Raw genomic sequence first — 14,430 nt, 5'->3', positions numbered from 1 at the left:
CACCTGGGGGGTGGAGGGGAAGAGAGGGGGAATCCTCATTACATTATAATGGAGAAAAATACCCCCCATCCATGCTCTTGACCACACAAAATTTTTGCGACTTTTGTAACTTGTAGTACCCCTCTGAACTTACAGCCGCTTAGAAACACACAAGCTAACTGCTTGTAGCCCGGACCTCACACCACTACAAGAGCCCCCTGAAAAGGGAAAGGCAGGGAAGCACAGGGCAGAAAAGGGAGTGTTATCTCAACTCTGTTTAAGCATAAAAGCATCCCATTTGATGTTTTTAGTGTTCAGTAACAGGATTAAACTGTAAGAACTGTAAGAGTTCAGTACTAGGGCTGTTACTTTTACAATCTGAAAGTGTTAAAACTTTGAAATTACCTCATATTCACAATCAGAACCTGCATTCCCTACAAAAGAAAGCCAACCAATCAAAAAAACCCAAACCAACTATTTCCTTGGAAATTTTTAGCCTATGGAGCTCTCCTTTGCTGGAAAAGCTCCCACCACCCAAGGGAAGTGCTGAGGTTACTGACAGAAAGGGAATCAAAAGCCAAAAGCAATCAGGGCAGCAGAGCAATAGAAACTTTCTATGCGTTTTCCCTGCACTGCTGACACAAACAGGTTTTAATGGCAGATATGGAGCCTGCAGGTTAAGCAAATGAAAATACAGAGCTTGCAACAACTACATGACCACCTCATCACAAAAATCTGGGGTACACTGTGAAGGCACTTACCCTTCTCAGATTCATTTTGGTTAGGTACTGCATCTTTCCAAGTCTGAATTTCCGTGGAAGTTGTGACAAGATCTGTATTTAAAATCTCATGGCTAATACTGGATGAGAGTCTTGAAGATCGCCTCCTGATCTGGTCTCTCTCCGCATTATCTGAAGAGTTTTTAAGTTTTTCCTGAGCTGGAACAGTTGTATTTAATGGTTCTATGCAGTTACAGAAGTACAAACTGATCACAAGCAAACTTTCAAGTTCTTCCCTCCCTGTGACTCCCTTCAAAGTGTGTTTTTTAAGGATTAAGGCTAACACCAAAAGCTAAAAAGCCTAGAAAATTAGGCCTCTGTAAAAGCTACAATAAGTTATAAATAAGCATAAAAATATAGCAAAAGCTCTCAACTTTTTTCTTCTAGTGACAGATTTGAAGTATGAATACAGATCAGTATCTTACTAGTTTTTTACTGAGAAAAAAAATTCCACTGAGCAAAATGCACACAGAAGCCTACTTGCAGAGCAGTGGGGGTGTGTTCATCACCTTATAGTGGAGCTGGTCTAAACAAACTGTTCCATGGACATAAATAGTATCAGGAGTTAGATGAGACAATTCAGACACACAAAAAGCTGTGACTGAGCTGGATAACCTAGACACGCTGAAGTTTAAGACTGTGGTATTAAGGAAATGGTTTTCTTTACATCTTCATCTCCTTGGCCATGACACTATTACAGAGAATATAATTTTCTTTCCTCATCAACGCACTCAAGTTCTTCAGCCTCTACACAAAGCACGCAAAGATAAAGTAGAAGCTATTCAACTGCAGTGGCATGAATATTTACATAGTATTAAAGAGCCCTTGCTTTAATCCTCCAACTAGTAACTAAAGAGCTTCTACAACGTCTAAGGCTTCTATAGCCTTCTATATATTGGAGCCAATATAATCTCTGCCACCAATACCTCTGTGAACTTTTGCATCAAGGCTCACAACTTATGCCTCCTTTATCCAAAGATTTAGGGGGGAATTCCAGCATGATGATGCCACATATGAATGGCAAATTTATGAAAAACAGGTGCTGTATTTCAGTCAATGCATCTATCACAGTACAAGATTAATACCACAGCCATTTTATCCCTCCCCCACCCATTAAGCTTGAAGAACTTTTCTATTTATACACACGCACAGTGTGAGAGCTGAATATCAAAAAACTCACACAACGTTTTTTCAATCCTTGGACGCTTCAATGGAACATCACATCCTTTAGGTATTTTCCGACGTCTTAACTCCAAAGTTATGGGCTGCAGTGTCTGAGAACTTGGCTCTACATATTTACATAACAGAATAATAATTGACTGAATACAAAGCTGTGAAACACTTTAACACAAATTCCCAGGCCTCACAATCTAAAATACTGGACTTCCATAAATACAGCTTCATCTGGCCTTCTAAAATCTATACAGTAGTATTTAACTCTACGACAGGTATACTTTATATTATGTGATGGTTACTTGCCTAAATCCAATCTCTGACCAAACCACCAAGGCTCCAAATTTCAGCATATTCCTGGCTGTCCTGAACAAGGATGAACCTAAATTTTTTTAAGCGTTTCTAGAGATTTAGACTGTGAAAGAGCAAGACACTGCTTATTACTTTAGGTAAGTTTTAAAAGTGTTCTGGTACATGCCCAGACATTTAAGCTCGGCTACATACCCGTGGGAGGTGTTATTGGTGGTCTGCCACGCTTTCGCTTAGTTTCTTTCGCATTTTCCTGTGGACTCTTTACCTTGTCATTCTCGGGCTTCTTCTCAACTTGTGTATCTACTGAATATTCCATATCATTCTCTGATATATTCTCTTTATCTTCTTTTCCATTCTTAGATATATTCTTTTCTGAGATCTTGCCTTTTTCCGAGATGACTATAAATTTTCCCTCTTTATCGGGTTGTTTAACTCGTTTCTCAGTCTTTAATGTCTTTTCATCTTCGTCTTTCTTTGCATTACCTGTTGCTTTCCTCTGCTCTTTAAATTTCTCCTGGTTTTCTGGAGATGATGGAATTTCATTACCTCTTTCCTTAGGCTTAGCATCACCCACAATATTCTAGAATAAAGAGAATGACAGGAAAATCAACTCACTGAAGTCTAAAAGTCACCCCTCCCCTTTGTATTTAGCAGACCTGCATCTTTGTCCAATTTTTCAAGTGATAAAACTACACACTTTATTGCAACCCACAGATTAAAACTGTGGGTTTCAATGTGAACTGGTGAAGGACCTGTTCAATGTGAATAGAACAGGGCAAGAAACCCATTCTTCACCACACAATGGCAGAAGACATTTGCTGTTCCTTTGCTCCCAGAAGTAGGCTGGATCCCTACCAGCTTGTGCAGTACTACATAAAACCTACTTGGGACACTACGGAAAGAACGGGAGTCGGGAGCCAAGAAAACGGCAGACAGCTCAATCACTTGGATGTGCAAATTCTCTTCCTTTCACAGAAGAGTCTCATTCAAAACAGACACACAGTTTGCTTGCACTAATAATTGCTGCTAATATTGCTAAGGCTACTCCATGTTCTTCGCCTTTTGTGATCAGGCTTTACACCACTGGGAAGGGGCAAGGGAGGATGATATATGCTGATTTATGGTTTTTTCCCCTTCCAACGATCCTGCTACAGGCTGTCCTAGATGAACAGAAATATTCTAACTTTGCACATGGATTAATAATTTATATTTGGTCACGTGTCAACACTGCCTTTAGTTCAACTAACTTCTCTCTTCCTGTAGCCTAACTGAGGCATTAAAGAGCAACCGTGCTCCTTCCCAGACACAATTCTACAGAGCCCAACAATCTTGAACTATAATCCAGGATCAGAGGACAGGAAAGGCTAAATACCTCAACACCTTCTTGGGGAAAGGAAGTGGAACATGTGATTCAAGCCATATGAAATTCTGAGAATCCACTTAAGACTATTTCCTTGTACTGCACTACATCTTGCCTTGTCGCACTCCAGCATTCCTGTCTATCTGTGGCTTATAAGAAGTGATACCTTTTAAGGTATTTTCAGACCATAGCCTTAAGAAATAATACTGCTGCATTAAAATGCTGAACATGCAATCTGCTCCACCCTCTATAATATTATTTCAACCATACTTGGTACAGATGTGATTAAAAAAGAAGTCACCATTTAAAAGCTTGAAATGAAATTGCAGTATATTCCATGAAAACAGGTAAATGTGAAGGAAGTATTTCACATGTCTAAGCACTCCTCTTACCAGACATCCTGTAAGTTTGTATTCTGTAAATTCCTTACTGGAGAAGCTTCAGGGGAAAAGCTTTAGCAGCAACTCAAACATCAGGGGAAAACAAACAAAGAAAAAAAAACCAACCCACCCCAAACAAACAAATGAACACCTACCGCCTCAAAAAACAACCCTCGGGCAACTGCGTTTCAACACTTTCCATGCTTACAAAACCATCTGATCTGAATCAAGTATGTGGTACTGGAACACTCCTAAGCCATCCTAGTCAAAATATTCTTAAGAAACTGAATCATTAATACAGTATGTCTGAATTACCTCTTGATGTAAAGAGTGTTCCTGAACTCTTAAAAGCTAAAAGTTGTGTGTCCTTGAAAAGGCACATTCACACTGTTACAGGTCATTAGCATTTTACCATCATTGTTCAACATAGCCAGTTACACATTCTACACGGGGACATAGTAATACTGTAATTAAAGGAATTATGACCTGCTTGTGTTGCTTCCTTCAGGAATTGTGTGGTTTGGAGCACTTTTTTTTTTTTTCCTTTAACAAGTACTAAGATTTGAGCCATGTCTGCCTTCACAACTACATTCTGTCCTCCTGAAGAATAGGAACAAAACACCTCCCCTCCACTTTCAACATGCTGCTACACTACTGCTGCACCAGTTTTTTTCTGATTCTTGAGCACTCCAGTGGCTCAAGAATTTTTTTTTTCACACTTTACTTCTGGTTGTATAAGTAGAGCTCACTGAGAAATTCTCACTTTATGATTTTTTTATGCTAAAGGACAGAAAAAATGTTCTAGCATAACTTAAGAGATTCTCTTGGACTAAGATAAATCTTCTTGAACAAAGGCTAAAAGGAGAAAACAAAGAACCAACTGAAAATCCCTTTCATCTCCTTTCAAAACCTTTCCAAAGCTATGCAGTATCATGAAACTTCCTAAAAGAGAAACAAAATATTTTTGCTTACTTATGCAGAGTGTTTCTTCTGATTGTTCAACTCCATTTATTTAACTCTAAATATCATAAAAACATTTCTCATGGAAATGAAGATTCTGCAGTAGTTCACTTGTATTAGTCAATTTTCCACCACTAACAATGATAACCATTTAAAAGCTATTAAGGGCAATTTGTGGCAAACATGAAATCGTGTCCCAATCCAGCCCGGCAGATACAGAAATCCTGATGACTGCCATAGCTCTCCACAATAGTGACAAATATAAACTGTACTACTGACATTCATTACTAGAATCTGTGTTTAAGACTTGTACTGGGAGGACAGATTCAATTTCTTTGCTCAAACTTAAGGTGTCAGAAAACTAAAGGCAGGGAGCATGACAAAAAACCCCACATGCTACAGTTACCACACAGGAATGTGTAGCAGGAGAGCAGACTTAAAACCCTGTCTGTAATGAAAATTATTCTGAAGCAGGTATTTAAGAAGTTTTAACCAGGTTACTCAAGACCAGAACTTGACCAGCCTTTCCTACATGCCTGTACATGAAAATCAAAGTTCAGAGCAGCACTTCTTCCTCCTCACCATGAGCAGGACAATTTCTATTTTTTTAAATGTAATGACTCACTACTACTTTCTGTCATGAGGTGAAGGTTGAACCCACTGCACTGAGCAAGTGAAGGGCTGGTAAAACAGCCAAACCACAGAAGGGAAACAAGGCTGATCTTCTCAAAGCTGTGACGTGAAATATTAATAGCCATACTCCTTAAGTGACTCATGAATATTAAGAAGTTACCTTGGGAAAGAATCGTTTCTGTCCACTCCATAGCTGTCATTCCTTTTTTTTATATATATAGAGATGAGAAGAGAGAGAGACAGACAGAGAGAGAGACAGACAGAGAGAGAGACAGAGACAGAGAGAGAGAGAGAGACAGACAGACAGAGAGAGAGACAGAGAGAGAGACAGACAGAGACAGACAGAGAGAGAGACAGAGACAGACAGAGAGAGAGACAGAGACAGACAGAGAGACAGAGAGAGACACAGACACAGAGACACAGACACAGAGACACAGACACAGAGACACAGACACAGAGAGAGACACAGAGAGAGACACAGAGAGAGACACAGAGAGAGACACAGAGAGAGACACAGAGAGAGACACAGAGAGAGACACAGAGAGAGACACAGAGAGAGACACAGAGAGAGACACAGAGAGAGACACAGAGAGAGACACAGACAGAGACACAGACAGAGACACAGACAGAGACACAGACAGAGACACAGACAGAGACACAGACAGAGACACAGACAGAGACACAGACAGAGACACAGACAGAGACACAGACAGAGACACAGAGAGAGACACAGACACAGACACAGACAGAGACACAGAGACACAGACAGAGACACAGACAGAGACACAGACAGAGACACAGACAGAGACACAGACAGAGACACAGACAGAGACACAGACAGAGACACAGACAGAGACACAGACAGAGACACAGACAGAGACACAGACAGAGACACAGACAGAGACACAGACAGAGAGATATATAGATATATTTTATAATTTTTTAAAGTAATCTCAAACAGGTAAAACAATCACAGCATGACTCAAAACCTCACCACTAGCTTTAGTATGTTCATTCCGAATTTTCCAATGACTTTTAGAAATCTGTTTTACATATATACCTGTGACTTCTTTAGTTCAAGAGCTGCATTTAAAGAACCTGAGAGCTTTGCAAATCATACCACAAAGAGTCACATTTCATTTTAATGGATTCCCATTAATGAAGGAGAAATGAAGTCCCATTTTCCCCTTTCTGCGATATCCATCACCCCTTTTAATTTTAAGGGACTTAATTTCAGACATACTGTATTTTAGCAGTAAAGGTTTTTCATTAATTTCGTATTATATAATTCACCAAATCTAGCTACCTAAACTAGTAATTTAAGTATGTACTAGCTACACAAACACCATACTTACCTGATCTTTGGAAAAAGCTTTGACATGAATGTTTTTGACTGTCTGAACTACACCATCATAAAATTTCACAGTGTAGGTACCTAAAATATGAAAGCAAAGTGTAAGAGTTCAAAGATCAGAAGGTATTTAACACAGCACCAACTAATAGCTCCAATACTCCAGCTGCACAATTAGCCCTAGATGAAAGCTGCTTTACCTGCATTGTCAGAACCCTCAACACAGAGTTCCTATCACAGGCCAGGGAGACACAGCAAAGTTATCCAAAACAATTCCGGTCAAAATAAAGGTTCATGTCTAATCTTAGAGTTGCTCCCCAGATGCACCTTACTCACAAAACTCCAAAATATTTTTAGTGGAATATTGCAATACATAATTACACAGTCCTTTTCTCCTTGATCTTACAATACAGACAATCTAAAGCAAGCCCAGTATCACAACAAATCACAGTTCCCCCTCCCCTTCTGATTAAGGGGATTTTACAACTCTGACAATAGCTTTTATTGCAGTTTATAAGCAATAACAACAAATTTAAGAAACAACTTTTCCCATAACTCTTCCCACATATATACTTAAAGCAAGTACTGACTGGATAGCCCAGCAGAAAGCTTTTTTCCTGTAAAAAAGGTAAGAGGTTAAAAAAGCTAATGACAGACTTAAAAACATACTTGAAAAATGTAATTTTTTTGCAGCTGTTTTCCATCTGCTGTAATATCTATCCACCTAAATGAGGTTTCTGGCACAATTAGAAATACATAACTACTAAGTGTGACAAAACCAGGAACCCTTACCATCTTTGTTAACAGAAGTAACTTTGGCTGGATAGAAGCGACAGTCAGACCAGCATGCCAATACCCGATCATTGATATGAAATCCCTACAAAACAGTAGTTAAAATTGTCTTCATCTGAGAATTACTGAAACATACAACTTTATTAAAACATTTCCATTACTAGCTTTCCAATGTTTAGAAGAAATCATAAAATTTACACAGCAGGTAACATGGCAACAGTGAAGCATTTTAAAGGTCATCATTCATACAAATGCACATTAAACTGTTACACACACAAATGTTCTCAAATTTCCACTTACTGCACAACCTTCTTCCTCATGCAATCCTTCTTTTCTTAACTGTATTTTCTCTAGGGGGCGCAAATAAGGACTGTCCCAACAAAACCATTCATCATATCTATGGTTCCAGCGCTTGAAATGGATAAGTACTTTCCCCTCTTCATAATCAATTTCTTCAATGTGCGCTGGATACCTAATCAAAGGTAGATTATATTATTTTAATATGAATAAGGTAAGCTGTCTCAGACACTTTATACAAATTAACCTTGGTTTAGCTCTTCCAATTGTATTAATTTGATGTATCATTTGTATAAGCAATAAAGATGCTACATAATGATGGAGCAAAGTACATAAGAAAACCCAAAACTGAACAGCAAATGCAAACATTGGCTGCAGCAAGAGAAGACAACTAAGGAGTTCTTAGTCTGGTTGGAAAAAAATTTAACTACAGATTCAGAAGTCAGAATCTTCCTTCCCTACACTTAGACATATCACATTTTACAAAATCAGTAGCTTCAGTTCACTCTTATCAAGAGTAACACTTGGGTGTCAATACATTCACTTCTCTAAGATACCCATTACATGCATCATAAATCATCTGCTAACAGCAAAAACCCAGCAGGCACACTAAACGTAATTTAAGTTTTAGGATCTCAAAGTTAAATTTCATCTGCAAAATCCTGGGATTTTTAAATATAAACTTCTTAGTACATTAGTACTAAGAAGTTTATATTTAAACTTCTTAGGGGAATCTGAGATGAGTCAAATTCAAATGTTTCTGATCAGGAAGACCTTGCAAACTCTGTATTTCTTTAAATTGCATTGGTAATTTGTAACTTCAGTACAGATTTCAGAATCACAGCTATTTCACTATCGCAACTGAAGGTAACATTCCAAGTACAAAGCTTTCCCTTCCGCAATAGTAACATCAAGACAAAATTTCCATTTGTTGGTGTTTTCGGTATTCTGGAAGAAAGACAAGGCCTCTGTGAATTCTTGAACAAAGGGCTGAAGACAAAACTCAAATCCACAAGTATTCTTTATCTGGTAAACCACACTTGTAAGATAGAACACATGGTAGAAAGAAGAGGCATCTCAAAAAGATCAAGCATGATACTAACAGTAAAGCCTAGACATGTAAGAATTAAGACTCAAATGCAACCCAGACTACTGTTCTACAACCCTACGCAAAGAGAAAGCTAATCTACCTACAACTGAAATCCTCCAGCAGATCTAAGTCATGTCCAGTCATGACTTCACAAAGAGCTATGAATAGGCCATACTAGAGACTTGCACTGCAACTACAGACTAAGGATATTCGCTGCCACACACATCAAGCTATGCCATTAGTTCATCCCCATGTATTACCAAAATGCATGCAGCAAAGGCTGTGGAGGAGAGGAATTCCAATGGGAGATATTTATGGCAGGGACATCTGTAACTGGCTACCAACTTCCTGGAAAAAAAAGGAAACTTTCTTCCTGTGACAGTCAAGTTACTTTGTATTTAGGTAACTCAAGTACTGTCCTCCACAAGCTCTTGAGGGGGCAGTAGTCACAGTCACAACCTAAACAGATTATTTTTGGATATCACTAATGTAATGACAAAAATCACCATCCCATTACCTACAACCTGAGAGCAGCTAAAACAGGTAAGAAATTCCATATCCTCTCAACAACAGAGTAAACAGAAGGTTGCTCTTGCCATTGGGACTGCAGTACGCCTAGAACTAGTTTAGATTTTCAATGATGAAGAGGGAAGCTAATAAAAAGGACAGAGTGCTGACTCAGTATGAAGCTAATAATCCTGTCCAAACAGATAACCACCTATAGGAAGCACAATCTAATTTCTACCACTGATATGAGACAAGCCCAAGTTAAGAGCAAATTAACACGATGCAAGACAGCTCCTTTCTTCATATCCAGCAAAAAAGGAACTTTCTCCACCACAACTGTCATCCCAAATCATACATCAGTACCACCTGCACCTAGCCAACTTCACTAATGGGAGTTAAGATCATCAAGAAAAGCATATCTAACAATGAGACCAAATTTCAGTCTACCTGAGTAAGTGTGGTTGAGCTAGAGTTTTCAGTTCTTGGAGAACATGCTGCAAAGCCTCATCGCCTTCTCTTTTTGAAGCAATAAACATCAGTTAACATACACTCAGTGCTCTTGACTGAAGCAGTAAACCTATTACAAGCTATGCTCGACCTACCCGTGAACTCTGACAGACCTTGACACCTCGACACCACTTTCCTCTCAGATGAGAGCACTGGCAGCTACAAAACAAAGCAGAAAGGGTCACAGAAAGATTCATAGGTTCTCAACAGCCCTGAGCATCACACACTGACAGGCCAAGCTTCCTTCCTCCCACACCTTTTGTAGAACTGAACAAGTGCACCACATCAGGAGGTGCAAGTGCTCACAGACCGATACAGAAGAGCAACAAAACATTGCCCATACACTTCCTCCAAAGAGCCTGTGAACATACAGAGAGGTAGAGGTAACTTAAAAGAAATTCAGACTTGTTTGTTAAAAAGAAATACTATGAAAGGATACACAGTAAGTGAAAGGCCAATAGCTGAAGCCTGGATAAGGCACCAGAGAACAACTAAGATATCTCCAGGGTGGCCCAACACATCCTCCCCCAAACCACAAAGCAAGTATTCAGCTGAATGAATAGATATTCAAGACAGCTAAACGCATCCTGGGTAAGAAAACCCCAAATGATACTAATTTAAATATTTATCTGAAACACTGTGAAATTGGAGACAACACCTTGCAGCATACAGGAAGGGCAAAGCAAGTTGTTTTCTAGCTCAATTTGAAAGGAATAATGTGCTCATATCTTTCAAGGACTTACGAACCGGCTAAACAGTAAGGGAAAATCTCTAAGATGCCCAAACTGCTAGCATTAGTTTTCTAAGAACCTAAGAGGCAATCAGAAGCTCAAAGAAGTAAATAGACTATGGTTAGCAATGACTAGCAACCTCAGACTACAGCCATCAAAGCAGAGCAAACAGTATGAAAATGGATTTATAGTAGACAAATGTAAAACTATCCTCTTCTGGGAAGAGGTAAATATCTGGAAATTCACTGGACTAGGTCTGTTTCCCTTCTCTTTTCCTACATGCCAAAACAGAGTTGCTACAAACCCCCCCTCCTTTGGAACTAGGTAAGGACAAGCTTAGTGCAGTCAAAGCAATGCATAGAGGAAAGGAAGCATCCAAGAGAACCAGCACAGTGAAGGACAACAGCTATAGTGGTTCATCTTTTTAGTACTTAGAGACCAATTCCTGACAGCATGAACAACTGAACTCATGGGACTGATAATCTGAATCTTAACAGGGTAGCACCACACTCTCAATATTACTCAAGTGCTCTAACCATAATCAAAACCCCCTTCAGATCCATTTTACTCTGACAATAGACAGAAAAACTTGGATGTGTCATTACAACAAGGTAACAAATGTAACATCATTTGCCTATTGCAGGCATCCAGCGAAGTCATCCTCTTTTCAGTTAGAGAGGATGTAGCTAACCATCGCTCAATCAGTTTAAATGATTCAATGCCAAAGGTTTCAAAAAGTCAATTCAGCTGTGACAGTGTGCCCATGTCCACGGCTACAGCAACCCCTCTGGGATCCCTCCACTCAGGGATGCCCTACTGGAGCAGTCCCTCTCCTTCATCCTCTGAACTCCAGCACTATGAGACCTCTCAGCATCCAGAGGCTCTCTCCCTATAGTAACCCGAGGCCAACAGACAAATCTTTCATGACAGTTTTGATGCAACAACCCAAGCCCTAAGAACCTAAAGTAAAACACCAAAAGTACTCACTGTGCTCCCTGGAGTTCAAGTATAGGATGTGACAGACAACTGAACCAGGAATTGCAGTGCACTGCCAATATGCTTTGATTCCAAATACAACAAAGCAACCTCTGGGATGAGCAGTAAAGATGCAAAATTCACTTTGCACTTTGACAAGGAGCAGGCTCCACACTGACTACTCTGCTGGTATACAGTATTTTTTCTTAACTAGGGTTGACACCACATCCAAACATCCTAGAAGTCTTTAACTAGCAATTTGGAGACAAGTCAGTGACATGAAAGAGAGGTACATGACACTCTGACATGAATTATTTTCCAAAGCACTACCACCAAGAGACTGGCAATAGTGGCCCATGAATTGACTGATGTATCTGGTACTGAGAACAGAAATCTAAGTCAGCACTTTAACTAAACAGGAAAATAGTGACTATGTTTTAGCACCAATACAGCAACAAAAGTACACTCAAGAAAAGTTTGGACCTCCAAAGGTCTAGCACTGGGAAAAGCAAGTGTCAGCAAACAGAAAATCCTGTGCCCCTAGAGGAGTGCAGGGTAACCACACCACAGAGTGGTCCTGGTTGCACAGAGGCAGATGAAAGCAGTAGAGAAAGAGAAAAAAAATAAATTAAAAAAAAAAAAAAAAAAAAAACCAAAAAAAAAAAACATACAACAGTCTGCTGACTTCTACAAATCCACACCCAGTGAGCTGTGTCAGCACTGACAGCTTTGCTAAGCCCCCAGCTCTTAAAAATTTTGATTGAGAAACCCTAAAAATGAAAATGCACACAATCCAGGGTTCAAAGCTTAGCAAGGAAACAAAAGATTTCAGAACTGGAGAATTCATAACTAAGTTGTGAGACCAGAGTTACAAAGCATTGTGTGTAGGACAGGTACTTTGGGATCAAGTGTTTCCAAAACCAAAAAACATGGAACAAATAGCACACCCAAAACTCAAATTTAAGCCAAAGGATATGCAGAAAGTAGAGCAGGTTGTTGAATTCCTCCCCACGAAGTTTTCCCATGCAAGAGCTATGTACACTCAAACACTGTTGTTGAGCAAACATCAGAAGGATAAGAGTCATGGATACAAGTTATAAGCCTTACTCAAAAGAACAGCTACACCAAACTGCATCTTTAAAAAGCCTACATTACAGACAGGCTAAGAGATCTTATTTTTGTAAGCCTAATTTTTCCTGCTGTACTAACAAAACTCAAGAATATCAAAAATGGAGGCAGGTTCAGATAAGTGCTTACCTACACAAGTCCTGGAAACACAGCCAAGCCAAATTAACATGTGAATAGGATTTAATGTTCATATTTTACATTCTTTATGGAAAGAGCTATGCTTTCTCATTTGCACAATTCCAATGCCCTTGTACCTGGAGAGAACATGCTCTGCATGCAACCAAGACCTTTCAGAAAAAATCCCCTGTGTCTAAGGCAGTGCACCATTCTTCCTGAGATGCCCAAATATAGTTTTCAATTCTGACTTTGCATACCTTACCTGCCGGCAGGTTCCAGAACTTAAGTACAACCATATCTAACCTACAGAGACTTCTTAATAAAAATCATCTAGAGATGACTTCTGGAAAGAGAAGTTACCTACACGAGCTAACAAAACCAAATTAATTCCTGTATTTAAGAAGTCTTTGGCAATTTTCATTTTATCTCTCATTCACTGAGAATTATTAAATGTTAAGTTTTGAGCTGACTACCTGAAATGTATAGAGTCAGAAAACTCAAAGTCCGTCTAAGTAATTTGCAGGATTTTTCATATTCCTAATGCAGTGGTTCGTGAAGAAAAATGTTCTTCCTCACAGCTGAGAGCTGCAAGACGGGTGCCGGACCAGACTTGTTAGCATGGAACATGATTCTCCACACAATTCTTTAATTCTAAAGCTGACCACCATCATATGAGTACAGGCCTAACAAATTCAATCAGATTTTAGAGCCTATGAATTCACGACAGCACCAGGAAAGGAAGCAGCAAGGATATTCTGTACTGCAAAGAATTTATTCTTCCATAAAATCTGCTCTGCAATATTAAGTATAGCACAGAACAGTATATTCACAGAAAGGGTGAATTCAGGAGTATGAGAGCCTGAAGTCCAGCCAGATTTAGGAGCAGTCCTATTCCCAGACACAACACCAGTACAATTTTGGAGGGCCAGCACAGCATACCAGCATCTACTGCCCATCTCAATCACTGGTATATAAACTTTTATAAATGAACTACTTTCCTACAAACCAATGACTATGACTCTAAATATTAAACCAATACAAAATGTTATAGATAGTAAAGACTTAAAATTAATATAACATGAATGGTTTTAAAAATATACCAGTTTTTTAATCTGTCACGGGCTTCCAACTGGGCTCCCACCTCAAAGTTGATCCCTCTTCTATTCGGAGGATGTTTTGTCATTTTGTAATATCAACACTGCTGATTTTATTCCCCTGAAAAATGCAATTAAATATCAATCACCAATCAAGACATACACAAAATAAGCTTATGCACTATAATTCCCAGAAGCCAGATGTTAAGGAACTGCTGTAATTTTGGTTTGCAGAAAGTAAGGGGGAAATTATCTTTTAAACAAG

General features: G+C 39.1%; 1 protein-coding gene across 9 annotated transcripts in view; it reads right to left on the bottom strand.

Annotated features, from left to right (window-relative positions):
- The window catches only part of PHF20 (PHD finger protein 20), a 75,528-nt gene that overhangs the window by 45,059 nt on the left and 16,039 nt on the right, over nt 1-14,430 (bottom strand). For 7 of the 9 annotated variants that reach the window (XM_059862815.1, XM_059862821.1, XM_059862823.1 and 4 more), the window contains 7 exons: nt 14,172-14,286; nt 8,020-8,191; nt 7,720-7,804; nt 6,932-7,011; nt 2,436-2,823; nt 1,939-2,046; nt 741-917 (listed from right to left, as the gene is read on the bottom strand). In XM_059862815.1, the coding sequence (XP_059718798.1) occupies nt 741-917; nt 1,939-2,046; nt 2,436-2,823; nt 6,932-7,011; nt 7,720-7,804; nt 8,020-8,191; nt 14,172-14,254 (1,093 nt within the window). In that variant the 5' untranslated portion in view covers nt 14,255-14,286. The remainder of the gene's footprint in view (nt 1-740; nt 918-1,938; nt 2,047-2,435; nt 2,824-6,931; nt 7,012-7,719; nt 7,805-8,019; nt 8,192-14,171; nt 14,287-14,430) is intronic. The other 2 variants (XM_059862819.1, XM_059862820.1) reach the window with 2 other exon arrangements.

The sequence above is a fragment of the Haemorhous mexicanus genome, chromosome 18, assembly GCF_027477595.1.
Source record: "Haemorhous mexicanus isolate bHaeMex1 chromosome 18, bHaeMex1.pri, whole genome shotgun sequence".
NCBI lineage: Eukaryota > Metazoa > Chordata > Aves > Passeriformes > Fringillidae > Haemorhous > Haemorhous mexicanus.
The sequence above is the reverse complement of the archived record's forward strand: the minus strand, read 5'-3'. Positions and strand labels throughout refer to the sequence as shown.